Source organism: Chelonia mydas, chromosome 14 (assembly GCF_015237465.2).
Source record: "Chelonia mydas isolate rCheMyd1 chromosome 14, rCheMyd1.pri.v2, whole genome shotgun sequence".
NCBI classification, from domain to species: Eukaryota; Metazoa; Chordata; order Testudines; family Cheloniidae; genus Chelonia; species Chelonia mydas.
This window is the reverse complement of record NC_051254.2, coordinates 39,396,745-39,422,658: the sequence shown is the minus strand read 5'-3', so window position 1 is coordinate 39,422,658 and position 25,914 is coordinate 39,396,745. Positions and strand designations below refer to the sequence as shown.

The window sequence follows — 25,914 nt, the reverse complement described above, 5'->3', positions numbered from 1 at the left end:
GAAGTCCTCAAATCATGGTTTAAAGACTTCAAGGTGCAGAGAATCCTCCAGGAAGTGTCCCGTGCCCCATGCTACAGAGGAAGGTGAAAAACCTCCAGGGCCTCTTCCAATCTGCCCTGGAGGAAAATTCCTTCCCGACCCCAAATATGACGATCAACTAAACCCTGAGCACTGAGTCAGACCAATGGTCCACCCAGCCCAGCATCCTGTCTTCCAACAGTGGCCAATGCCAGGGGCTTCAGAGGGAATGAACAGAACAGGGCAATTATCGAGTGATCCAGCCCCTGTCATCCACTCCCAGCTCCTGGCAGTCAGAGGTTAAGGGTCACCCAGTGTATGACCATAAGAACATAAGAACGGCAATATTGGGTCTGCCCAATGGTCCATCTAGCCCAGTCTTCTGTCTTCCTATAGTGTCTGGCAGCAGATTCTTCAGAGGCAATGACCGGAACAGGACGATTATCAGGTGATCCATCTCCGGTCATCGAGTCCCAGCTTTTAGCCATCGGAGGTTCAGAGCATGGGGTGAACAACACAGGCTCTGTTATGTGTAGGTTTGGAAAGACTCTATTTTTATCAGTAAATGTCCATTTCACCACACACACGTAAACCGACAAAATACATTTCCAATGCTGCTTATCAGAGTTTGCTTTAAGGCTATTTCCATTATACATTTCGATATGTGATGTTGATAATTTGTATTTTATGGGTTATAAAAGCTTTAGTTTTTCAAATCTCAACATCTACTGTCAGGAAATAATTATTGTCCAACCCCCCTCTTATTGTCTGACGCCGCCCCCCTCCACCCCGATTACCTGCAATTGTGAAAATTTAAAACAAAAAAATTGGAAAAAAAATGTTGAAACCCCCAAATTTTGCACAACTTGTGAAAATTTAAATAGATATAAAAATGCTTAAAAATAAACATTGATATTAGGTGTCAAAATTATAAAAAAATAAAAATTGAAGTCTGCCAAGCTTAGTTATACAGGAGTCAGCCTAGATGAAAATAAGTGTGTGTGCGTGTGTGTGTTAGAGAAACCATAGCTCTGCCATTGAGGTGGACTTGGAGAGAATGTGTCTGAGTAACTGAGAGGCTGGGTAGGGCAGAGACACTGGTTTCGGGGCCTCGGCAGACGACCTGCAGGGTCCCCACTGCCAGCATGGGTGTAGGAGATGGGGTGCACCTGGGAGTGTGCCTGAGAGAGCCGGAGTGGGAAACAATGATCAGGAGTAGGAGGCTTAGCAGCATGTGGGGTTCAGGGGTTGGATTCCATCACGTGCAGATCAAGGTGGGATCAAGGTGTGGGATCAAGGTGTCCTAATGTGTGCAGGAGGAAGGGAGGTTATTGGAGGGGGAGAGAAAGATCACAGCGCCACCTAGGGGGCATGGAAAAGTGGAGGTGCTGATTGGCTGGGGGCAAAGGAGGTGGAGCCACGGGGGTCCTATAAGGAAGGGCCAGGGAGGGTGGGGGGATGGGATGCAGTTTAAAGTTATGCCATGGGCTGTGGTCCAGATAATGCCAGCCATGCCTACGGCCTCTAGGTGGGTGCGGCGAATAGAGGGGGCAGGGCCAGCTCAGACACTGATGGGCCAGCAGTGGAAGGTGAGAGGCCAATAATAGCCCAAGGAGGAAAGGGGTGTGGCTTATTGGTTTTGAGTGGGTGTGGCCAACACTGTGGGTGGAGCTAACCACCTCCGCTCAGATGTGGGTGGGGGATAAGGTGAGGGGTGTGAAGCGGGGTGGGGGGAGTAAGAGTTTTAGACAGAAGTGAGCGGGGGGAGGCTCTTGCCTCTGGATGGGTGCCAGCAGAGCCACTATTGGAGAAAGGAGACAAGGGCAGCCGAATGCCTGGGTCCTTACCGTAGGAGATGGTGACGGAGAGGCAGGCTTCCTTGGGAGGGTGGGAGTTGCAGCTCATTTTCCGGGGCATGCAGGGCATCCCTGGCTGCAAGGAGCTGCAGAGCCGGCAGCGCAGGGCGTCAGCTGCGGAGGGACACGAGAGATGAGCACCCATCAGGCTGTGGCCGCCCAACTGTCACCCAGACGTCCCCCCAGAGGAGTGCTCCCCAGCAGGGCCCACCACTGGCCTCCCCTACTGCAACCTCTGGGGCTTGGCTCTGGGAGGGGAGTGGGATCTAGCAGTTACATCAGGGGGAGCTGGGAGCCAGGACTCCTGGGTTCTATCCCCAGCTCTAGAGGGGAGATGAGGTCTAGTGGGTTAGAGCAGGGGGGCTGGGTGTCAGGATTCCTGGGTTCTATCTCCAGCCAGAGGAGGAGAGAGGGGTCCCCCACAGCAGAAGCAGCTCTGTATATTTCACACGGTAGTGGAATTCCCCGCCCCCCCCCCCGCACCCCCCACAGCCCGAGATGGCGCTTACCCCCTAGCATGAGGCAGAGCAGGGCAGAGGCTGCGAGGAGCAGAGTCCGGGCCATGCTGGGCTCCTCTGGATCAAGGCAAGTGCTGGGTCAGGGGAGTGGAGAGTTCTCAGCTGGTGGAGATGCAGATTCCTGGCTGATCGCAGGTGGGCTCAGGGCTGGCTTTATCCTCCCACAATCCCCTGAGGGCCAACCCCCCCCAGATCACTCACTGGGGTGGGGGTGGAGGACAATGAGACGGGATGCACTGGACTGTGGCTGATGTCCAAGGAGATTACCAGGTGGACTCCCACACAGAGAAGAGCCGCTGCCCAGAAGCAACACCCACCCTACCCCCACCAGGGATACATTCAGCAGGAGGCTGGGAGTCAGGACTCCTGGATTTTCTCCCTGACAGTGAGAGTGGAGTGGGGTCTAATAAGCTGGGGTGGGGGAGGTTGGGAGCCAGGACTCTTGGGTTCCGACCCCAGCTTTGGGAGGGGAGTGGACTCTAGTGGTTAGAGGTGGGGGAGCTGGGAATCAGGACTCCTGGGTTCCATCCCCAGTTCTGGGAGGGGAGGGGAGGGGAGTCTAGTGGTTAGAGGCGGGGGAGCTGGGAGTCGGGACTCCTGGGTTCTATCCTCAGCTCTGGGAGGGGAGTGGAGTCTAGTGGTTAGAGCTGAGGATAGAACCCAGGAGTCCCGACTCCCAGCTCCCCCGCCTCTAACCACTAGACTCCCCTCCCCTCCCCTCCCAGAACTGGGGATGGAACCCAGGAGTCCTGACTCCCAGCTCCCCCACCTCTAACCACTAGAGTCCACTCCCCTCCCAAAGCTGGGGTCGGAACCCAAGAGTCCTGGGTTCCATCCCTGGCTTTGGGTGTGGAGTGGGACATAGTGGTTAGAGCAGGGGAAACGAGGATTCTGGGTTCTTGTCCTAGGCCTACCATTGGTTTTTGGCAAGACTTTTATCCTCATTTGTAAACAAAATAGCATCAGCCAAGAAATATATTTCCGATATGTAACCTCACCATCTGAGATCTGCTGTAGGAATTATTGTGGGGGGCAGTTTTCTGCCCTGTGTCACACAGGGGGTCAGACTGGATGATCTCAATGGCTCTTTCTGGCCTTGGAATATATGAATCGACGAAGCTATAAATACCCTGTGCGGAGGTGGAATGGATCCTGTTGAACTGGCATAAATAAGGACAAACACTTTGTTCTCACAGTTAATGGGTTCGGCTTGATCTGTTCATGAGGGAATTAGGACACTGCCTCCCTCATATTTACCTGCTATTGACTCAGTGGCAACCCCTCTGTGGTGCTAGGGGGCGCCGTGATGCAGGGATTGGGGTGGGGGCTCAGTAGGGGGCATTCTCCCTTCGCAGTGAGTGCTGACCCTGATGCCTGGAGATAAAATATAAAATAAAGACCCTGAATACACCAGTTCCATCCCTGGTTCTATCTGCTAGACTCACTCCCCTTCCAGAGCCAGGGAGAGAACCCAGGAGTCCGGGTTTCCAGTCCCCCACTGAATCTAGCTGTGGAGACTGATCCGTGCCCAGCAGTGATTGTTCTTTGTGTAGGCAGCTACTATGAAATGGCTTTGCTCTGTCCCTCCAGCCAGCACCCCCGCCGGGTGATGCTCCCTGCATGGCTGGCCACGTCAGCACAGAAGGATAATGCCAGTTCCCAGCCCCCCTGTGATCAGTCAAGAGTGTGTGTCTTTCCCATCTAAGCCCTCTGTTCTCCCTGCACCCAGCACCTGTCCTGGCTCAGAGAAGCCCAGCATGCCTAGGGTCTGACTGCCAGCCCCCTGCTCTTACCACTAGACCCCACTCCTCTCTCAGAGCTGGGGATAGAAACCCAGGAGTCTTGGCTCCCAGCCCCCCCTGCACTAATCCACTGGACCCCACACCCCTCTCAGACCTGGAATGGAACCCAGAAGTCCTGGCTTCCGGACACCCCCTGCTCTTACCACTAGACCCCACTCCCCTCCCAAAGCTGGGATAGATCCCAGCAGTCCTGACTCCCAGCCCCTCCCCCCTGGCTCTAACCCCTTAGATCCCACTCCCCTTCCAGAGCTGGGAAAAGAACCCAGGAGTCCTGACTCCCAGCTCCTCCACTCCCCTTTGAGAGCCAACGATAAGACCCAGCTCCCAGCCCCCTTTCCTCTGGGGTGGACAAATGAGTGTTGAAGATGCTGAAATCAGCCCCTTGGTGTGGTGTCGGTTTCCGTCTAATGAGTTGGCTCAAATGCATGCATGCAGCTGCCCTGGAAACCGCCCTGTCAATTAGTATCCCTGGAGGAGGGGGAGCTCTCCTTGGAGGACTCAGAGGTATGGATGGGGATCGCCGGTCTCTGCCTGCCATGCCAGGGGTTACGTGCTCAATACAGGCAGCTTTTCCACCAGGAGCTTGAGTCAACCCAGAGTGAACAACCCCCGCAGTGCCACTGAAAGAGGATGAATCACAGCCCTGGGTCCTCTCAGTCATGCATAAGCCACTTTCCTGGCACGTCTCGGGTCAGCAACCCACCAGATCTCTGCTCGGCCACAGAGACGTCTGGGGTAACCCAGCCAAACTGACAGAACATCAGGAGGGGAAAAGTGGTGTCACTCCACAATGTACAATGATTGGAGTGTGTGTGCGTGGCGGGGGGCTGGAAGTCAGGACTCCTGGGTTCTATCCATGGCTTCGGGAGAGGAGTGGGGCCTACTGGGCTGGAGGGGGCTAGCAATCAGGACTCCTGGGTTCTTCTATCTCACTTGGTGATGCACATAATAAATAATAATAACAGAAGGCATTTATTAAAGAAAGCAGGTACTGACCCAAACAGGCCTCTACACAGCTCTCAGTCCAGAGCTGACTCTCTTGTTTCTCAGGGACACCACATTGGCTGGAGCGATATGCTGAACACAGCGACATCTAATGGCAGAATGACATACTGCAAGGAAACATGCCTGGAGAAAGAAAAGGACTTGTGGCACCTTAGAGACTAATACATTTATTTGAGCATCGGATGCAACCGATGAAGTGAGCTGTAGCTCACGAAAGCTTATGCTCAAATAAATTTGTTAGTCTCTAAGGTGCCACAAGTCCTCCTTTTCTTATCTCCATCTAGTGGCCAGATGAATTACTACAGCAGCCGTCTACTGACTTCCAGCTGAGCGAATTACTCCCTTTGCTCAGCTGGTGGTAGGCATCTGGGATTTGATGCTGCAGGTCCTGGCTTCCTCATGGGGCTCAGTTCTCCTTCTCTTCCTCGTGTTCCTTCTTCCTTGAGGGTTCAGCAGTTCTGTGGGTCTCAGCTGGGGGAGGAAATGCAGATGTCATTCTCCCACTGAAAAGGCCCAAACAACCACAAATTGTGCTTGAGTTTGGGGCTGCCCCACAGCACGTGGGTTCTGGTGACTTCAGGGGATGAGAGAACTCCCCACAGGTGTCTGACCCTCTAGGAGGCCAGAGGATCATCCCATGTTCACATAAAAAGCAGCAAATGGGACACAAGGCTTTTCCCCTCTAGGGGACGTCAGCTGTAATCCATCCTCAGATCTAGGGGACTGGCTGGCTTGGGAGGGCAGGGAATGGCACACAGGGAATTTTCCCTATAAGGTGTGCCAGCTCCAATCTGGCCCCAGGATGGGGGCACTGGCTGCTTCAGGGGGATGGGGAATGTGACATGAGGCCTTTCCCCTGTAACGCTGCAATCCTCCTACTCTACTCACCTGTGGGGCTTGGCTTCTCTTTGAGCACCGATGCTAAGAAGCCGCAGTGCTGCGTGGGCGATGTTCCCTTGACCTGGAGCGGCTCTGTGCTGATGCGGACGAAGTTCTGCTCCCTGGAGTTGTAGAGGGGCCACTGCTCCTCGCTGCCCTCTGACCCTGTGGGGTTCCTGGGGGGAAATTCAACACGTCCCGTGGAAGTTAATACTGGACCTGGGCGGGGATGGGAATGTGCTCCAGCTGGAGTCTGACATCCCAGATGCAGGAGTCATTGGGAGTCAACCCGCAAAGTCTTTCCAAAATGGCCACCCTCAGTGAAGATGGCTGCAGCCTCCTGTTCTTCTCAAATGGACTAATACTCATGGTGCCATTGTTCTCTATGAGACTGAAGCCACATGCTGCCCTCAGTGAAGATGGCTTTCCTTTTGTGCTCTCAGACATAGGGTAGGCAGTGTGGGGAGCAGAGCAACATAGAGGCAGAGGGAAGGACACTGCAGTGGTGGGGAAACATGGGGGCACAGATCTGGGCTGGGAAAGAGGCTGAAGCCACAGTTTGCCCTCAGTTAAGATGTCCGCTGTCTCTTGTCCTTCCAAACAGGAGAAAGCCATGTGCTTCCCTAACTAAAGATGGCCACTTCCTTCTAATGTTCTCAATGGGATTGAAGCCACTGGCTGTCCTGAGTTATGATGGCTGCCATTCGCCTACAGCACTTGCAGGGCGGGCTGACTATAGAAAAGATGGCAATCACCTCCTATTGTTCCTAGAGTGAGAGAAGCCAGAGGCTGCCCACAGTTAAGATGGCCTCCTTCTGCCTGCCTCCTAGGCAAGTAGCAGTCAGATTGCCCATAGCGAAGACGGCTGGGCTGGCCTGTGGTAACAGCAGCTCTTTGGCTCCCTCTGGAGGTGAAGTGGGGTAATGGAGGCCGCCTTTCTACCTGCTGCTGAGCTGATTTGCATATGCAGCTTCCTGGCTCCCACTTTGAGTAAATGGAGAAGAGGGAGGGGCTGCAGGTATAATTTGCATAGATGTCCAAGGAGTGCCATGCAATGCCCAAAGCTGCAAAGTTGGGAGGTTCCCTGTATTTGATGATCACAATCTGTTTCACCTTGGCCAGGTGACTGGAGAGATGCGAATGGGGTGGCAAGTGTGAGAACTCGTGGTGGTTCAATAATGGGGAAAGTGGCTAGCCCTAATCTGGGAGTCAGTGGACCCACTTTGGGTAGTCAGGAGCCAAGAACAAAAACATTTGTGGTGGTGGTGGTTTTTGGGTGGTTGAGGTTTGTAGCTTTGCCATTGTTGGGGTTAGGCAAGGGAAGAGAAGCTGTTTTCTAAACTGCTAATTTTCCTGGAGGAATGCAATTGTGTTGTTGTGTTTTCAAAATTCCTACGTGAAAAAGGAAAGGGGCTGTTACTAACTATGAATCATCATGTTTAAAATTTTGTCTCCCTCATAAAAATTTAGTTCTTTCTCTAGCCGGGGGTGGAAGTTGAACTGGTTTCTATATTTAAAAAGGAACTCTTTGGAGACTTGGCTGTCAGACCACGTTGTGGACAACTGGCTCAAGGGGGACACTCGCTGTTCTGGTTTGATCACTGGGGCTGCTTTTTGGGCTGTTAGGATTCAGGGGACATGAGAGGATTCTGGGGGATTCCCTCACCCGCTCCTGGCAAACTCTGCCCAGTACCGCATCACCCTGCGGCTCAGCCCGGTCTCGGCCTCCGTGAGAGTGTAGTTGGCGCCCCACATGGCCGTCAGGGTCCCGAAGAGGTAAGGCATCTCGGAGCTGTGTGGCACCCCCATCCACTCCGGTATAGACAAGCCGGGACTGCGGTGGGTGAAGTAGTAGGTGTACACAGGACTGCCGGCCTCCGCCTCTTGCTCAGCCACCTCAGCTATCGGGCACACAAAGAGGTGGTCACCGGTGGATTGATCCATGGCCCATAAGTATCGTGCCTCATCCTGCCTCTCCTGGAGGTACCGCCGTGCCACGATCTGGATGGCCTCTTCTGGGACCCCTGGCACTGTCAGCCTCACCACCTGCAGCAGCTCCTCCCAGCCGATGTGGCTGATGTTCTCCAGGCTGAAGTCAAGAGGACTGAATTTTAACAAGTAGCCGCCTTCATTGGCGGAGAACCCGGTCAGGATGGGCATAGGCTGGCTCTGCCCAGCCCTCAGCAGCCTTGATGGTGTATCAGGGAGGAAATCCCCATCTGGTGTTGGCACAAAGACCATCATCAGCATCTCCTTGCTGCGCAAGATGGAGTTATCGTGTTTGGGGAACTCCCCGGGTTCCTTCCCCAGCAGGCAGCCCACCAGGGCGGTGTCGTCACCATCGGCGCAGCCCAGCAGCTGGCCCAGCCTCCGGCCTCTCTCCCTGGCCCCCTTAAGTGAAATCCAAGCCCACGGTGCGGTGGCGGCTCCGCTCTGTAGCACAGCGCGGGTGAAGAGGGGCCGGCTCCCTGCGGAGAGGAGGTGGAAGCCGACTGAGGAACCACCGGCGCTCGCGCCGAAGAGCATCACGCGGGCTGGGTCCCCACCGAAGGCGGCCGCGTTGTCCCGCAGCCAGCGCAGTGCCAAGCGCTGGTCCCACAGGCCGGCGTTCCCTGGGGCGGCTGGGGGCAGGGACAGGAAGCCCAGCGCCCCCAGCCGGTAGTTCATGGAGGCCACGATCACGTTCTCGGTAGCGGCTAAGAAGCGCCCATCATAGACGCTGAGAGAGGCAGAGCCAGAAATGTACCCCCCACCGTGGATCCAGACAAGGACAGGGGCTGTCCGGTTGGGCCGGGGATGGGGCACCCAGACGTTGAGGAAGAGGCAGTCCTCAGCCAGCGGTGTTTTGGGTGACCAGACCTCAGCCTCAGGGATACCAGTAAACAGAGGCTGGTGGCAGGCATTGCCGAAGTCGGTGGCTTCCTGGACATGGCTCCAGGGCTGGTGGGGAAGTGGTTTCTGGAAGCGCAAGGCTCCCACGGGGGGCTCGGCGTAGGGGATGCCTAGGAATGCTGTTACTGAGCTGGAGCCGGCCGGGAGGCGCTTGCCCCGGATGGGGCCGCTGGTGGTGAGCACCACGGTGCCGTCGTCATCGGAGCCAGAGCCGGGGCCCAGCAGGGAGAGAAGGAGCAGGCAGGGGAGGAGTCCCAGCATTGCGGCAGCTGGAAAGGAAACACCCCACCAGAGGGAGTTACAGGGGAAGAGCCATAGGGCCTTTCCCCTTCAGCCATTGCCAGTCCTCATCTGATCCAAGCCCTCCACCAATAGATGGGGGCAGGAAGTTTCCTTTGCTGTCCTTGAGCCCCTTGAGCAAATACAGCCCTGCCGGTCAGTCACCCTAATACACTGAGTCTTTTGCTGAGCTCACTATGGTATGTCCTTCACCTCACTGCAGGTGAGAGCGCCCTTCCTGCCCTGGGAGAACACGTCTGGACAGGAGGGCAACCATCACACTCCCCTACCGGTAGACCCCATCTTGCCCATCTCTAACCCCCTAGACTCCACTCCCCTCCCAGAGCTGGGGATAGAACCCAGGAGTCCTGACTCCCAGCCCCCACTGCTCTAACCCATGAGACCCCACTCCCTTGCCAGAGGTGGGGATAGAACCCAGGAGTCCGGCTCATGGTCATCTCACACAGTGGCTACACAAATTGTACCCCTGAGCTGTGAGACCCGAGACACGGACCAAGGCAGCAGAGAGCAGAACAAGAAGACAGGGCAGAGGGAATGGGGGGACAGTGACAAACAGGTGGTCCAGACCTGGGGAGGAAGCTGCAGCATCTGTGGGGATGGGCACAGGATCTAGTGGGTTGGGGGGTCGGGCATCCTGGGTTCTAGCCCGAACTCTGGCAGGGGAGTGGGGCCGAGTGGGTTAGACAATGGGGGCTGGGAGTCAGAACTGGAGAGGCAGGTTCGGAGCATCAAACCCTCCTTGGAAATGCATCTCCTGGGAGCAACGGGAAATATAGAATCCAGACCCAAGGTCGGGGACTGGCTGGGTTCGGGGGCAGGGAATGGGACATGGGGCCTTTCCCCTCCAGGGGATGCTGGCTCCGATCCCGGCCCAGATCCCCCTGCCCCTGTCTCTGTATATTGGGGTAGAAAGAAGACTCATCCACTGGTGTGTGTGGGGTGACTGTCATGTGCACTGCCATCTGGCCGGGGAAGGAACCTGTCCCTGCGGCTTGTATTGTATAAGGACCTGCAACTGTCATCAAGAAACCACTGATTTTCATGGGCATCCTGGAGAATATGGCTTTTCCTTGCTGTCCATTGAGCACGAGCAAAGAGGGGAGTGGAGTCTCGGAGCAGTGGGGGCTGGGAGTCAGGACTCCTGGGTTCTATCCCTGGCTCTGGGAGGGAAGTGGGGTCTAGTGGTTAGAGCGGGGAGGGGGGTCCTGGGAGACAGGACTCCTGGGTTCTATCCCCAGCTCTTGGTGTGGGGTCTGAGAAATGGCGTATTGGACGGGTAATTCGCAGGGCAGATCCCAGATCCAGCCCCCGATGCCGCACCATTCCCTCCCTTGACCCTCTCTCCCCGTCTTGGAGCTAGGGGGACCAGCAGCAGCACAGACTCACCTGTCCGTCCCCCCAGTGCAGTCGCCGCTTCGTGGCTCTCACTGCGGCTCACGGTTCAGCGAATGGGGGATGATGGATCCGACTGGACGGCTCCAACCCAGAGACTTACGGCCCCCGTGGTTTATTGATCCGGAGAGCAATGACCTTGCTGAGCTCAGCTCATGCAGGGAGAAGGGGGGCATGGGCCAGCCGGAGGGAGTCCAGGGCAGGGGCCGAAGACTTCGAGGCAAAGCGGAAAGGCTCCGCTGGCTAAAATGCAGCCACCTCTGGGGTGGGGCAATGAATCACATCCACCCAGCAGTGCTGCTCGGACATTGCTCCATCGGCACCGAGATGTAGCCGCCTCTGGGGTGGGGCACAGCAGCCATTGAGTACACGGGAAGGTAACGTAATGGTTTAGGAGTCACGGAATTGCATAGGAGCTGGGAAGGCCGAGTTCACCTCCCATGACTTAGTGGGGGGTGTGGGAAGCATCGGGGGTTCATTGATGCTGGGGGGAGTGGTGGGGGGCAGGCCTCATTGGAAAGACCTTGGGGAATATGTTTTCTGCCCCAGGCAGTACACGGCAGAGCGGCTGCCCCAGCGGCAGTTGGGGTGAAGGATCGACTCCCTGCTCCAGCAGCTTGTGGGGAAGGATCGGGGAGAGGGTTAGGGCTTCACAGGGTTCAACCACGCTGCGTGTAACTCGTGCATGCGTGAGCTGACGTCTGCGCTGGAGAGCCAGGTTCGGCGCATCAAACCCTGCTTGGAAATGCATCTCCTGGGAGCAATGGCAAATATAGAATCCAGGCCCCCGGGGCGGTGGGGAGTGGGACATGGGGCCTTTCCCCTTCTGGCCCCTGTCTCTGTATATTGGGATACAAAGAAGCCTCCACCACCTCCCTGGCATGTGCGGGGTGACAACTGGCCAGGCAGGAACTGTCCCTGTGGCTTGTCTTGTATAATGGCCTGCAACTTGTCATCAATAAAACACTGATTTTTTGAGACTCCAGCTCTTCCCCACTGTCCACTGAGCACCAGCATAGACAGGAGTGGGGTCTAGGGGTTAGAGCAGAGGGATGAGACCCAGGACTCCTGGGTTCTATCCCCAGCTCTGGGAGGGGAGTGGCGGTCTAGTGGTTAGAGCAGGACAGGCTGGGAGCCAGGACTCCTGGGTTCTATTTCTGGCTCTGGGTTGGGCGTGTGAACTGTTGAAACCCCAGAGCATCATTCACCTCCCCGTGCAATCTGTGCCCCCTGTTATCTCGACACAGACCTCCCAGCCCCCAACACACACGCTCTCTCGCTTTCCCTCCCCACTGCTTAGGAGCAGCTAACCAATCTCGCACACCAGGGCAGTGTCTGTAGATTGAATATGCTTTAATGCACCGGGAGGCTGCAGGGGTCGGTTTAGTCCGGCGATGCCCGAGGGGTTTATCAGTGGTGGGATTAATAAATCAGCAGCTGCCGCAGGCGCTAACAGGAAGTGGAAGCTCTCATCTGCAAGGAGGTCGGGAACCCCCGGCAGGGGAATTGTAATTGCTCAGTTCCTCATGCGCCGCTTCCTGAGCCCTAGACTTCTTCGGCGTTGTCCTGTGGGATACACAGCGAGGGGGGTTAACAGCAGTCGGGATAAACTCAGCCTGAGCAGGGTTTGGTCTGGCTGAAAACAGGATGGGAAACCTGCAGCCAAAGCCTAGGTGCTGGAAGGCGGGGGCTCAGCAGGGGGCGCTGTCCCCTCGCAGGCAGCGCTGACCCTGCTGTGGCCCTAGGGGGCGCTGTGCTGCAGGGAGCAGGGCGGGGGCTCAGCAGGGGGCGCTGTCCCCTCGCAGGCAGTGCTGACCCTGATGTGGCCCTAGGGGGCACTGTGCTGCAGGGAGCAGGGTGGGGGATCAGCAGGGGGCGCTGTCCCCTCGCAGGCAGTGCTGACCCTGGTGTGGCCCTAGGGGGCGCTGTGCTGCAGGGAGCAGGGTGGGGACTCAGTAGGGGGGGCACTGTCCCCTCGCAGTCCGTTCAGACCGAAATGCTACATTCTACCAGTAGGGGATGCTGTCCTGCTGGAGTTCCCGTGTTTCCAAGTAGCTGTGAATGCCAGTGTCCAACATGGAAAGTTCTGTTCTGCCTCCCATAAGAGGCCAGTGGCACACAGGATTCCCAGTGTCTATTGGTTTCTCCTTCATTCCCTTGTTACACAGCGGCCGGGCCCCTCCCCAGAACCCAGCTGCGTTTCATTCTTTCATCACCTTCTTTCTCTTCCTCGCCCTTACTGGCCCCTAGCTCCCACTATTTTTGGATCCATCCTGTCATGCTGACACAGAGCTGGTCCCAGCTGGCAAATATTTTACTGTTCTGTAACAGCCACTTCTGACAGGCCTGAGAAACTCACTACACCTAACACCCTGCTGTCACGGTATTTGTCCATAAACTCCGCCACGTGAAGCTTCTGTGATCCCAAGCCCTGTAATCATTACGAGAGGTATGTACGGCGGATGTTTAAGGAGCTGTGTTTAAGTACTGAAAATATGTTTTGGAGACAAAGGGAAAAGTAGAGTTCTGCCGGACAAAGGATGGCTTATTCACCTGTCTATCTCGGTGCCCCAGTAACCGAAGCCCCACTTACGTACAGCGTCCACATGAGGATTTGAAGTTAACTCAGGAGACAAGACACCGGCGAATGAACCATGGGGCGGGGAAAGGGAGGGCACCCTCACTCCGGGGACAAAATCACGCTTTTGGGGGGATACGAAGAGAAGAAAAAGGCCAAAGAGGAAGCACCACTAGGTGGCGCTGGTACGTAGTCTTCCAAAGTTCTTTAGCGCGCAAGCAAGTTTTGACTCTTGGGAAGACACGCCGTGGAGGTGTGACATCCCATGTCCCCATGGGGTAAGGGGACTCAGATATGAGGCCCTTCCCCTTTGGGGGCACTGGCTCTGATCGAGGCCCAGTGCGGAGGGGGGACTGGCTGGCTCAGAGGGGTGGGGGGGTGGTCACAGGGCCTTTCCCCTCTACAGCTGCTGTCTTCTCACCCCACTACTGCTCACCTTTGGCGTTCGGCTGCACTCTGGTCAGCCACGCCAAGAACTTGCAGTGCCGGGCAGGCGATGGCCCCTTGACCTGGGGCGGCTCCATGCCAATGCGGAAGAAGTTCTGCTCCGTGGGGTCATAGTGGGGCCACTGCTCCCTGCTGTTCCCTGCCCCTGTGGGATTCCTGGGAAGAAACACGCCCCACAGAGGTTAGTACCAGGCCTGGGCAGGGATGGGAACATGCTCCTGCTGGAATCTGACATCCCAGACCGAGGGGTCATTAAAGTTGCAAAGTCTAGCCCTTTTCCAAAATGGCTACCATCCCTTGTTGTTCCTAAGGAGAGTGAAGCCGCAGGCTGCCCTCCGTTAAGATGGTGGCTACCTCCCGTCTCCTCACATGGGGCGATGCCACAGGTTGCCCTTTATAAAGATGGCTGCTGTCTCCAGTTGTTCTCAAGGTTGAAGCCACAGGCTGCCCTAGGTTATGATGGCTGCCATTGGCCTACAGCCATTGCATCAAGTGAGACTGCTCCTAGGAATGACGGCATGGGTGGTGGGTATCATAGGCTGGGGGAGCTGTGGGCTGCAGTGGGGGGTGCAGAAGGGGCACGGCCTTGGGTTGAAGGGGCAGGGCTGGGGGGGCTGCCCTCCCCCAGCCAGCGGTTCACGTGCCACCCATGAACGATGGCCACTGTTTTCCGTTATCTAAGCCCTAAAAGTTAGTCTGCCATAGCTGACTGAGGAAGCTGTGCCGACCCAACTCCCAGTGTTGGTAGAAGGATGGTGCTGTGAATGCAGTGGTTGTGGCTGTGGGAGGCGCTGTTCCTACACCGATGGAAAATCCCCTTTCCTCGAGGTAGGCCGTGTCTACACTATGGGGTGACCCCGGCCTAGCTACGGTGCCGGAGCCATGATCATATGGTCTTCGTAGCATAGACATCCCCTGAGTTTGTGTGGCAGGGCTGGGAAAGGGCAGGCAGAGTTCTGAGATCATGGGCTACTAGCTAAAAAACATGTTTCCTTTAATGAGAGCGGGTGTGTTCATGGGATCACCGACCTCCTGATAAGGGAAGAAGGCAATTATCCCTAACCAGGAATCAGGGGGCTCAGATTTTACGTCCCCGAAGTAAGTTCAGCTCTAGGTCAGGGGCTTCCACCAAATAGATTAACTGTTTTTCACAGGGACGCCTTCTTGCCATGGCATTGAGCCGGGTTTTCCTGGATGTTGTGTTCACCTGGCCAAAGGGTTACAGTGGCTCTCATGGTCTGGCTCAGGGGCACAAGAGGATTCTGGGGAATTCCCTTACCCGCTCCTGGCGAATTCTGACCAGTACTGCATCACCCTGCGGCTCAGCCCCACCTCAGCCTCCGTGTGCGTGTAGTTGGCTCCTCTCACGGACGCCAGGGTCCCAAACGTAAAGAGCAGATCAGAGCTGTGTGGCACCCCCGTCCACTCAGGTGAAGACAAACCGCTGCTGCGGTGGGTGAAGTAGTAGGCATACACGGGATTGCCAGCCTCCGCCTCTCGCCCAGCCACCTCGGCTACCGGGCACACAACGGAATAGTCACCAAGGATTTGTTCCATAGCCCATCGGTACTGTGCCTCCCCCTGCTCCTCCCCCTCCTGGCTGTACCGCTGAGCCATGTCCTGGACGGCCTTTTCTGGTGCCCCTGGCGCTATCAGCCTCACCAGTTTCAGCAGCTCATGCCACCCGATGGAGCTGGCGTTCTCCAGGTTGAAGCTGTGGACACTGCCCCTTAGCAAGTAGGAGCCTTCGTTGGCAGTGATGCCAGTCAGGATGGGTATTATAGGCTGGTCATGCTGGGCCTGGAGTAGCCTTGGTGGTGTATCAGGGAGGAAATCCCCATCTGGTGTTGGCCCAAAGGACGTCCCGATCAGATCCGGGTACTGCAAGACGGAGAACTCGTGTTTGGGGAACTCCCCGGGTTCCTTCCCCTGCAGGCAGTCCACCAGGGCGGTGTCGTCACCATCGGCACAGCCCAGCAGCTGGCCCAGCCTCTGGCCTCTCTGCTTGGCCTTTGCGGGGGAAATCCAAGCCCACGGTGCTGTCGGGGCTCCGCTCTGCATTGCGACACGAGTGAAGAGGGGCCGGCTCCCCGGGGAGAGGAGGTGGAAGCCGACAGACGCAGCCCCGGCGCTCTGGCCAAAGAGCATCAAGTGGGCTGGGTCCCCACCGAAGGCGGCCGCGTTGTCCCGCAGCCAGTGCAGCGCCAGTCTCTGGTCCCACAGGCCGGCGTTCCCCGGGGCGGCCGGGGGCAGGGACAGGAAGCCCAGCGCCCCCAGCCGGTAGTTCATGGAGGCCACGATCACATTCTCGGTGGCGGCTAAGAAGCGGCCACTGTGGAGCTCTACAGAGGTTGCACCCATATAAAACCCCCCGCCGTGGATCCAGACAAGGACGGGGGCCGGCACAGGAGGCCGGGGATGGGGGACCCAGACGTTGAGGAAGAGGCAGTCCTCGGACTGTGGCATACTGACGAAGAAAATTTCGGCATCGGGGTAACCAGTAAGCGGAGGCTGGTGGCAGGCCTTGCCGAAGCCGGTGGCCTGCAGGACGTGGTTCCAGGGCCGGTGGGGTAGTGGTTTCTGGAAGCGCAAGGCCCCCACGGGGGGCTCGGCGTAGGGGATGCCCAGGAAAGCTGTCACTGTGCCAGAACCGGCCGGGAGGCGCTTGCCCCGGATGGGGCCGCTGGTGGTGAGCACCACAGTGCCGTCGTCATCGGAACCAGAGCTGGGGCCCAAGAGGGAGAGGAGGAGCAGGGAGGGAACCACATGGAGGAGTCCCAGCATAGCAGCAGCTGGAAGGGATGTGTTGGAGAACTGTGTTATGAATTGTGTTAGTCAAATATATACTAAATAATGCAAGAGGCATGGATATTATATATATAACAGTATAAGAAAATATACAGGAATTTTTCCTTTTGCGTGTGATTTTGATAATACAGCACTTTTGACTTTGCTGCAACCATTTGCACATCCAATAACTGGCTTGTGTGTCTGACTTATAAAATCCTTGGGCTGTGAATATAGCAGGATGAAGCTGAGGGTCAGGAGGGTGCTGTTAACGCCAGCTGGGCATGAAGAAGCAAACCACAGAAACAGAGCAGTAAGAAGTGTAACAACTGTTGGAAGGTCAGAACACCTGGCGGGTGTGTGGGTGTGTAAGAGCAAGGCAGAGATGGGCTAGGTGCAAGTCAAGATTAGCAGGAGAAGTAAAAGTGCATTAGTTTAGGTTACTTATTGTGATTTACGCACAAGAAGGTTGTTAACAAGGGCCTGTGGAGGGGGTGTCAGGTCTTTGTGGCCCAGGCTGGAGGCCCTGCTACTCTGCTGCACCCTGGCCCAGGAAACAGCTTTCTGAGAGGAAAAGAGCAGTGATATTAGACCTTCCAGCTGGCAGCCATTTTGGACACCTGGTCCTCCAGCAGCTAGAAGGACTGGGGATAAGCAAGGGCCCATCAAGACCCAGCAGCCTGAAATTAAAGGACCTACTGGCTGCTAGCATGACAGTTCTTGGTTGGAGTTAGTGGAGTGAGCCCACAAGTTGAGTGTGGGCCAGGCTGGGCCACCATCAGTGGCTGGTGTTCAGAAGGAGCCCCGCTGGTTCAGTCCCTGAGAGGGGATTTAACCTAGAAGGTGTGACGGAATACACCCCTGCATTCACACCCTTCACGCTATTGCAATAACCTTTGTGCAAAATATGCCATGTGAGGTATCATTTGAAAACGAATACCTCCCTGGTCAATAACGTCATGGTGAAATGTGTATAACAACATTCTGTGTAAAGTTATGAACATAAGCTGAAATCCGGTGTTTTTCAGACAAGTCTGGGGAGGGGGTAGACCTGTTTCTCAAGGATAAAGGACAAGGTGACACCCCAGCCAGGTGTCATCAAAGCTGAGGGGCCATCACCTGTCAAGTGGCCATTCTTTGGTAAGGAAGTGGAGCGGGGTGCGGGGCAGGAACAAACAGACCTGATCTTAGCAAGCAACAGCCTGAAACCTCCTTCCCCCACTCCCAGACTCCATGCCTCCTTGCTCTCAGTTGGAAAGAATTTTTTCTAGGGATTACGCTCAGAAAAATGCATTTCAGAGAGTGACTGAACTATAAAAGCGAGGGGCAAAAACACCCCAGTGGTATCTCTCCCTATCCATCTCTCTCTTTTCATCTAAGAAGACAAAAGAAACAGCCATCGGGCTTTGGGAACAGATCCTGGCCTGAGAGTCTGGTCAGCAATGTACTGAACAGATGTGGTAAGGGACTTCACCTTGACCTGAGTCTAGTTTGTTAAGTTTAGAAAGTGTCTTATCTTTGTTGTAGCCATTCCTGACTTCATGCCTCATCACTTAAAATCTGTTTCTTTGTAGTTAGATAAACTTGTTTGATTCTTTAATTGAAACTCACCCAGTGTTGTGGATCATTTGGGTAACTCTCTTTAAGGTTGCAGGCTGTTGTATGTTGATCCCCTTAGAGGAGCAATGGATCTGATATACCTGAACTGTACAGGAGAGGGCTGGACAGTGCAGAACACATGTTTTTTGGGGAAAATTCAGGACTAGGAGTGTGTTGGGGTCACTCTGCAAGTAGTAACCCAGGCTGGTGGAATCCAGAGTGTGGCTGACGTTTGTGGACAGGCTGCTGGGGTCAGGATTGCTGGACCAGGGCTGTGGCTATACATGGACACTCAGGGTGTGACATGCATGCTGGCAGGCGAATTGTGAGGGACCCAGGTTGGGAGCTACAGTAGCAAAAGGCCCCCCAGGTTGCAGGGCATGTGGTGACACAGCCCCCCACTGGTCTGGATCGCACCCCGGAATGTGACAGAAGGGCAAGAAACTATTTTGTTCATAACTGGCCCTGAAGGGCAAGAAACTTCTCTATTCTGAGTTCATTGCACCCCAGAAGGAGGCTCTGGATTGTGTAGCCTGGCCAGAGGGCTGAGCCACAGAAGACCCATGGAAGTAGGCTGGCAGCCTGCCCAGGGGGCGGGGGGAGCCAAAGAGAGTGGCAGTACCATGCTGGGGCAGCAAGGGGGTGCTCAAGAAATGAATGCAGCCTGCCTCAGGGGGTTAGGATAGACAGGTTAACCAACGAGGTGTTGTGGTCAACTGAGTTGGTGCCATACAGAGGAGTGAAGGTAGATGGAGGAGAGCAGAAAAGTGAAGAAGAGCCAGGGGGAAGAAGAGTCAAATGTTGCCGAGAGGGGCAGGTTTGAAAAGAGTGGAGCATTTACTTTCCTTGCCTCATCTGGCTGTGTGTGTACGTATAGTTCACAGGCAGGAATAGCATTGGCACAAGGAACGGGACAGGGGTTCTGTTGCCCATCCATCTCCAGCCATCCAAATACAGACAGTAGGAGGGAGCTCCTGTTACCAGAATCGATCGCCTTTTGCACATACAACCCTCTGGTCTGTCCCCGCCACAGCACTCCGGAGGCCCCAGCTCCGTGTCAGTGCACTTTGCTGTGTTCCCCACTGCAGTCAAGAGTCCCCTTCCTGCCAGGGACAAAGTTTAACAGGCTGGGACGGGCATCTACACACTCCTTGCCTGAGCTGAGGATAGAACCCAGGAGTCCTGGCTCCCAGCCCCGCACCTGGCTCTAACCCACTAGACTCCACTCCCCTCCTGGTGCCAAGGAGAGAACCCAGGAGTCCTGACTCTCAACCAACCCTGCTCCAACAGCTAGACCCAACTCCCCTCCTACAGCTGGGACTAGAACCCAGGAGTCCTGCCTCCGAGCCCATCCCCCTACTCTAACCACTAATCCCCACTCCCCTCCCAGAGCTGGGGATAGAAGCCAGGAGTCCTGCCCGGTTGCCTTGCATGACGTCTGCAGGAATTGTACCCGTGAGCCCAGCAGCTGCGAGCAAGGCTACGGAGGGGATGGAAACCATGAATTTGACTAAAGTCCATGAAACTCCCCCAAATCGAGTGGCTTCACAACCTGGCACAGGGGGCTGCAGTGCCGCTCAGGTTTGGTCCACCTGCCCCTCTGTCTCCATCTGTGGTGACCCTGTGTACCAGGTCCCAACACCCGGAGTGGGGGAATTGGACCCAGCAGCTGCTGCAGGGCGTGTGTGTGTGTGGGGGGGTGAGTGCGGGGGCAGGGGGGTGAGCTCACTCTCCATCCCCATGGCCACCCGCTCCCTCCATTTCTGTGATTGATCAGATTCCCCCCCCACACCCTGCACCTCTGCAGTGAAATTGATAAAGAATGCTGTGAGATGATCATAGCCCTAGGGGTGAGATCTGGCTCTCGGGCAGGGCAGCTTATCTCTCCCATGTTGGAGCTGGTGGGACCCAGGCAGCTCAGACTCACTTGCTTCTCTCCTTGGTGCAGTCGCGGCTTCGTGGCCCTTGCAGGGTTTCGTGCTGAGCGCGAAGGGTATTGGCTGGTGCTGAAGCTGACTGGATGCCTCACAGATGCTGAGAAAGGCAACCAGCCACCGGCGCATATTTATCCTCAGGTCGGCTCTGCAAACACAGTGGGAGGGGGATCTGGGCCAGCCGGATGGCACTGTTGGGCTGGAGCCAAGGGGTTTGGAAACAGAGATCCAGGGGGGGTAAACAGCATGAGTAAGGATATGATTTGGTTACGGAGGTCATGGATTCCATGACTTTAACAGAGCTCCATGACTTCCGCTTCAGCCCCAGCCAGTGACGCTCTGTCAACCCATCGTGGCAGGTGGGGCCAATGCTTCAGCCCCCCCCTGCAGCCAGTGGGGCTCCGGCTGTCAGTCCCCCATGGCCAGTGGGGGTTCGGCAGTCAGTCCCCACAGCACGGGGCTTCGACTTCCATGATTTATGGTTTATTGCCCATCTACTGCCCTTGAATGTTAATAAAGATCCCTGTGCCAAAATCTTAACCTTAAGCATGAGATTTCTAGGGACGGAAGGGCTGCGATCCCTGAATTGCAGCCACCTCTGGGGTGGGGCAGCTGGGTACCAGGAAGCGAATGGGGAATTCTGTGTCCAAATAAAGCAGAAGTGGATTTTAGAGAGGCAGGCAGAATGGAATATATAAAGGGGGTATTTAGCCAGGAGACCGGGGTTCATACCCTACCGATGAGTGAAAGTGCAAGGGGATGTTGAAAGACAAAGCAGGGACAGTGATTTGCTTATTTATTACTTTGGCTGAATTCGATTTAAACAAAAAATGTTGACAGAGAATATCGATCTTTATCTTTAACCAGATTTTTCTATTTCTATCCATTAAAAATTTTCCACAAAGGTACGGGGTGTTGTGTCAAACAGTAATTATTTAATGACAGTGGATGCGGGGATTCAAAAAGGTAAAGCCTTTTAAACCGTTAAAACACAAGTGGTCAACGTCAAACGGCAACCTATACAAAGTCAATAGCCTTAAATCTACGGTGTCCTCAAGCAGCAGGGGAATTAAACTCTGGAACAGGCTTGCAGCTAAGGTTATGGAATCTCTCACTGGAGGTTTTTAAGGACAGACTGGACAAAGACCTGTCAGGGATGGTCTAGGTTTATTTGGTCCTACCTCAGCACAGGGGGCTGGACTTGATGACTTCTCAAGGCCCCTTCCAGTCCCACATTTCTATGTTTCTTCTTACTTGGCCTACCTGTAAATTTCCACGATTATCGGTGGAAATATTTTTTGCACCTGTTTACCATGGAGGCGATGTCGACAGACATTTACCGTTAAAAATCGATTCATCCCAAGTGTAGTTATTTCTCATGTGCAAGGCAGACTGTCCTGCAGCATCGCGCCCCCTAGTGGCACACTGGGACATTGGGGACAGCGCTGATTGTCAGGGACAGCACCCATACAGTGCTCCCTGTCATATCTGCTGACTTCTGTCGGGCTCCTTTGAAATCCTACCCGTTCTGCATTCGCTCGTGAGAGCCGCTCCAGGCAAGATCCTGGTTTTGACAACACGTGGTTGGGTCACGATCATTAGTGAGAGCTGTGGAAATGTTTGTTCCTCCTGGCTCTGAAATTGCCCTAAGTTCCCTGGGTTGCTTCTCTTAATAATCACTATAGGAGTTTTGTTATTTCTAGTTGCCAGCGTTGGTCACAGGTTGGTCACTGTGGACCTGAGTTGGATGAGTCACAGCTGAGTGCATGTTACATCAAAAAATGTCACCTGGATATCTGGTGTGGTAGCAGAGGAGGGGCAGCGCTGTGGGGTGGGACTGAGGGGAAATGGCAGAGCTATGGGAGGAGATGGGGGGCAGCCCAGGGCTGGTATAGCAGGGGGCTGCAGGCTGAGATTGAAACACATCAGCAGAGCTGGAATAGCAGGATGCTGTGGGTCAGGCCTGAGGGGCATTCGCAGAGTTGTGGAGTATGGGGTGGAGGAGCCTAGAGCTGGGGTAGCAGGATGCTATGGGTCAGGACTCAGGGACATCGGCAGAGCTCCGGGGAATAGGGGAGCTCAGGAGGGTGAGCGTATAGCCGGGTGCTGTGGGTCAGGAGTGAGTAGGTGTCACGTTAGTTTTTCTCCTGTCGCTAATTTAATGTATCTCCATCCTGTTTGTTCTCCTGTTGATCCAAACCAACCACTGGCCCTTTCCCTACATCATTCCTCCCTGGGAAATTCCTGCCCGGGGTGTTCCCAGGCCTCAGAACTGGCTGTGTGCCTCCTGAATGCTATTTACACCAGGAAGCTGTCGTCTCTCTGCATGGGGGAATTGTCTCTCCTTGGCCCATTGTCTGCCAGACAGTGACCCAGAGAAGCCCAGAGTGGCCCAGGCTCTGCTCCATGCAGCCTCTGCCAGGCTGTGTCTCATGTCGGGGGGTAGGTCTGGAGGAGGGGGTGTCATGGCTCGGCCTGTGCAGAGACTTGGGGACAGATTTGGCTGGCTTGGCCCCTATGGCCAGCAGGGGGGATTCTGGTACAGTGTATACCCCACAGGCCTGTGCAGGCTGCAGGGGGACTGCGCACAGATGGGCACCACCTCTCTCTCTCCCTGCATCTCTCTATCTCTCCCTACTCTGCCCATCTCTCTGACTCCTTCTCTGTGTCCATTTGCACCCTGCTGGGGGGGGCCTGCAGTGCCGGGAGTGTGCCATTGTGATCCCCCAGGTTGGCCGCATGCCAAAGGGGGACACCTGCACCGCTGGGCCGGGCCAGTTCTGCAGCGACATCACAGTCATCGAATGTGAGTCTGAGACACCCCCATTCACCCTCCCTTATGTGCCTTCATTTACACTCAAACCCCCATGGTCACCAGCCGGGAGAGAATCCAGGACCTTCAGCGCCACAGCAAAGAGCTGTCACTTGGACTGAAAAGAGAGCTATCTTAGCTTGCAGCAGTGGTAGGGCTATTATCTGATGGGGGACAGCTGCCAGAGGACTAGTGTGTGACTCGATCTCTGACCTAAAAGTCACAATATTACAACAAAAAGACTTCAAAAACAGACTCCAACGAGAGACTGCTGAATTGGAATTAATTTGCAAACTGGATACAATTAACTTAGGCTTGAATAGAGACTGGGAGTGGATGAGTCATTATACAAAGTAAAACTATTTCCCCATGTTTATTCCCCCCCCCACACACTGTTCCTCAGACGTTCTTGTTAACTGCTGGAAATGGCCCACCTTGATTATCACTACAAAAGGTTTTCTTCCCTCTTCACCCCCCCTCCCCGCTCTCCTGCTGGTAATGGCTCATCTTAAGTGATCACTCTCCTTATAGTGTGTATGGTAACACCCATTGTTTCATGTTCTCTGTGTATATAAATCTCCCCACTGTATTTTCCACTGAATGCATCCGATGAAGTGAGCTGTAGCTCACGAAAGCTTATGCTCAAATAAATTGGTTCGTCTCTAAGGTGCCACAAGTCCTCCTTTTCTTTTTGCGAATACAGACTAACACGGCTGCTACTCTGAAAACTGAATTAATGATTCAACCCCCCCCCCCCCCCCCGCCACCCATTCCTGCACTATCACACAATGTTTAGCTCAGGACATGGGGGGCTGCCTCTGTCCTTGGGTCCCAGGATGGCGTCTGCCTTAGGTGGTCTCACCCATACCATTTAGGAGCAGGTGATGCCGTGTAAATGGGCAGGGGGAAGAGGGGGAGATGGGTAACTTCAAGAGGCTGGCTGGGGTGGGGGAAGTGATTCTGGGTGGTGCCTCTTTTGGCAGAGGCTGGGAGCAGAAGGGTTGTTGGGCGGAGCAGCTATGGGCGTGTGTGTGTGTGGAGGGGGCAGATTTTCAGCCTCCAGCTCTGGGACGTGTGTGGGGCAGGGGCCCATATTGCCAAACGTAGGAATTCAAGTCAGACCCCTCCCCCACCCCGTAAATCACGAGATTGTCCCCAAAATAATATTTTAAAAAAGCAACAGCTCATCTTCTGGTTTTCCCTGGTCTGTCTTTTGATTTTTGAACTCCCCCCCCCCCCTCGTGTGTGTGTGTGTGTGCGCGTGCGAAAATCAGTCTGGCCAAGGATCCCAAATTGATTGGGTCAGGCGGTTGTGGCCCCTGGTTTCTTCCCACCACCCTGCCCAGCTATTCCTGCTGCTCCCCCAAACTCCCCCACCCATCCTGTCTCTCCAGTGCCCCCATCAGTTCCATCCCCACCCAGTCCCTGATCCCATCCATCCTGTCCCCCAGCCTCAGCTCTGCTGCTCCTGGGGTTCTTCAACCCCCACCCCCAGGGCTGGGGGGGGGGGCTGCATCAGGGACCCCCCCTTGCAGCCCGGGAGGGGGCAGCTCCAGGGGCTCTTCATCCCTCAGTGCCCCTTCCCAGGCAGGGGGCAGGAGCAGAGGCACCGTCATGTCCCCATTGCTCACAGGAAGGGCAGGGGAAGGAGAGGGCAGGGCTGTCCTGAGCTGCCGAGCTCCTTTCGCCATCGCATGAGAACAGCTTTGGGCTGTGGAGGGGAAGGGGCCCATGCTAACCCTCTCCTCAAGCCCCTACCAACCTTAGCCAACTTCAGACCCCTAAACTTAGGCCTGAGCCAGCCCCAATTCTGCTTCCTTCCTTGCCTATGCAGGTGGTAACCCTATGACCTCACCACCTGTCTGCAGAGCCCCACTCACCCTGTCAGAGCTGGAGAAATAATCCTAAAGGCACCAGCAAATGATGACAGAAATGGTGTGATGCTTCTTCAACTGAGAGCTGAGCAGAGCTGAGCCATGGGGCATGCTGGAAGTCGGGATCTGGGGGGCTTGCCCTTCTCAGAGGGTCTGAGCCTCTTTCCCTGTCCTCTGTGCACGTGCCAGGATACGGGGGTCCCCCATCCCTCTCGGGAGTGTTTGAGCCTCTTTCCCTGCACTCTGGAAAGCACATGCTCTGGGGGTCTGCACCACCAGCTCTAGCTACTGGGAGAATGAGTAGGTGATGGGATATGAGCCTTTCCCCTCTAGGGGCTGCTGGCTGCCATCCAGCCCCACAGACTGCAGGGAACTGTCTGGCTCATGGGAATGGGGAAAGAGACATGGGGTCTTTGGGTGGCTCTGGTTCCAGTGTTGATCATTCCCATCGGTGCATAGTGAGTTGTGGAGGCTCAGTCCAGCCCCCCTGTCCCAAATCCCTCCAGCTCCTGAGCAGGGAGGCTGGGGGCTGATTGTACCACAGAGTCCCTGCTCCCAGAGAGGATCTGTGCAGGGAAGTGGTCATGGTGAGGGGGGCTGTGTATGTTTGTGGAGCTCTTTCTGTCCCTATACCCACTTAATCTCCTCTCTGTACACTTCCAGCTGATTGGGCAAGAACCTGTCTCTGTGGCTTGTATAATGGCCCACAAGTGTCATCAATAAACCACTGATTTCCTTAGATTCCCTGGTATGTATGGTTCTTTCTTACTGTCCACTGAGCACCATCATGGAGGGGATTGGGGTCTAGTGGGTTAGAGCACAGAGGATGGAATTCATGACTCCTGGGTTCTCTCCTAAGGACTGGGAGGGGAGTGGGTTCTAGTGGTTAGAGCAGAGGGGGGCTGGGAGTTAGGACTCCTGGGTGTTATCTCCAGCTTGGAGATGAGAGTAGGGTTTAGTGGATTAGACAAATGTGAGCTGGAAGCCAAGATGCCTGGGTTCGATCCCAGTTCCATGAGGTCATTTGGGTCTAGTTGGCTAGACCAGGGGAGGCTGGGCATCCGGACTTTTGGGTTCCATATCTGGCTCTGGATGCACAGTGTGATCTCTGGGTTTCATCATTTGCCTGTTCAAACCCCAGAGGATCATTTAGCCCCACCACCAATGTAATCGGTGTCCCCCATTATCACAACACTTAACTCCCAACCCAACCCCCAACAC

At 55.3% G+C, this 25,914-nt stretch overlaps 2 protein-coding genes across 2 annotated transcripts; both read right to left on the bottom strand.

Annotated features, from left to right (window-relative positions):
* Nucleotides 1-5,474: 5,474 nt before the first annotated feature.
* Nucleotides 5,475-9,231, bottom strand: LOC102940550 (acetylcholinesterase-like). Its single transcript, XM_037914214.2, has 3 exons — nt 7,745-9,231; nt 6,088-6,254; nt 5,475-5,670 (listed from the first exon to the last, which is right to left on the bottom strand). The coding sequence occupies exons 1-3, from the start codon at nt 9,229-9,231 to the stop codon at nt 5,606-5,608; spliced, it is 1,719 nt and encodes a 572-aa protein (XP_037770142.1). The 3' UTR covers nt 5,475-5,605.
* Nucleotides 9,232-12,178: 2,947 nt separating this feature from the next.
* On the bottom strand, nt 12,179-16,474 carry LOC102940333 (acetylcholinesterase-like). Its single transcript, XM_027830410.3, has 3 exons — nt 14,967-16,474; nt 13,677-13,843; nt 12,179-12,228 (listed from the first exon to the last, which is right to left on the bottom strand). The coding sequence occupies exons 1-3, from the start codon at nt 16,469-16,471 to the stop codon at nt 12,179-12,181; spliced, it is 1,722 nt and encodes a 573-aa protein (XP_027686211.2). The 5' UTR covers nt 16,472-16,474.
* Nucleotides 16,475-25,914: the final 9,440 nt, after the last annotated feature.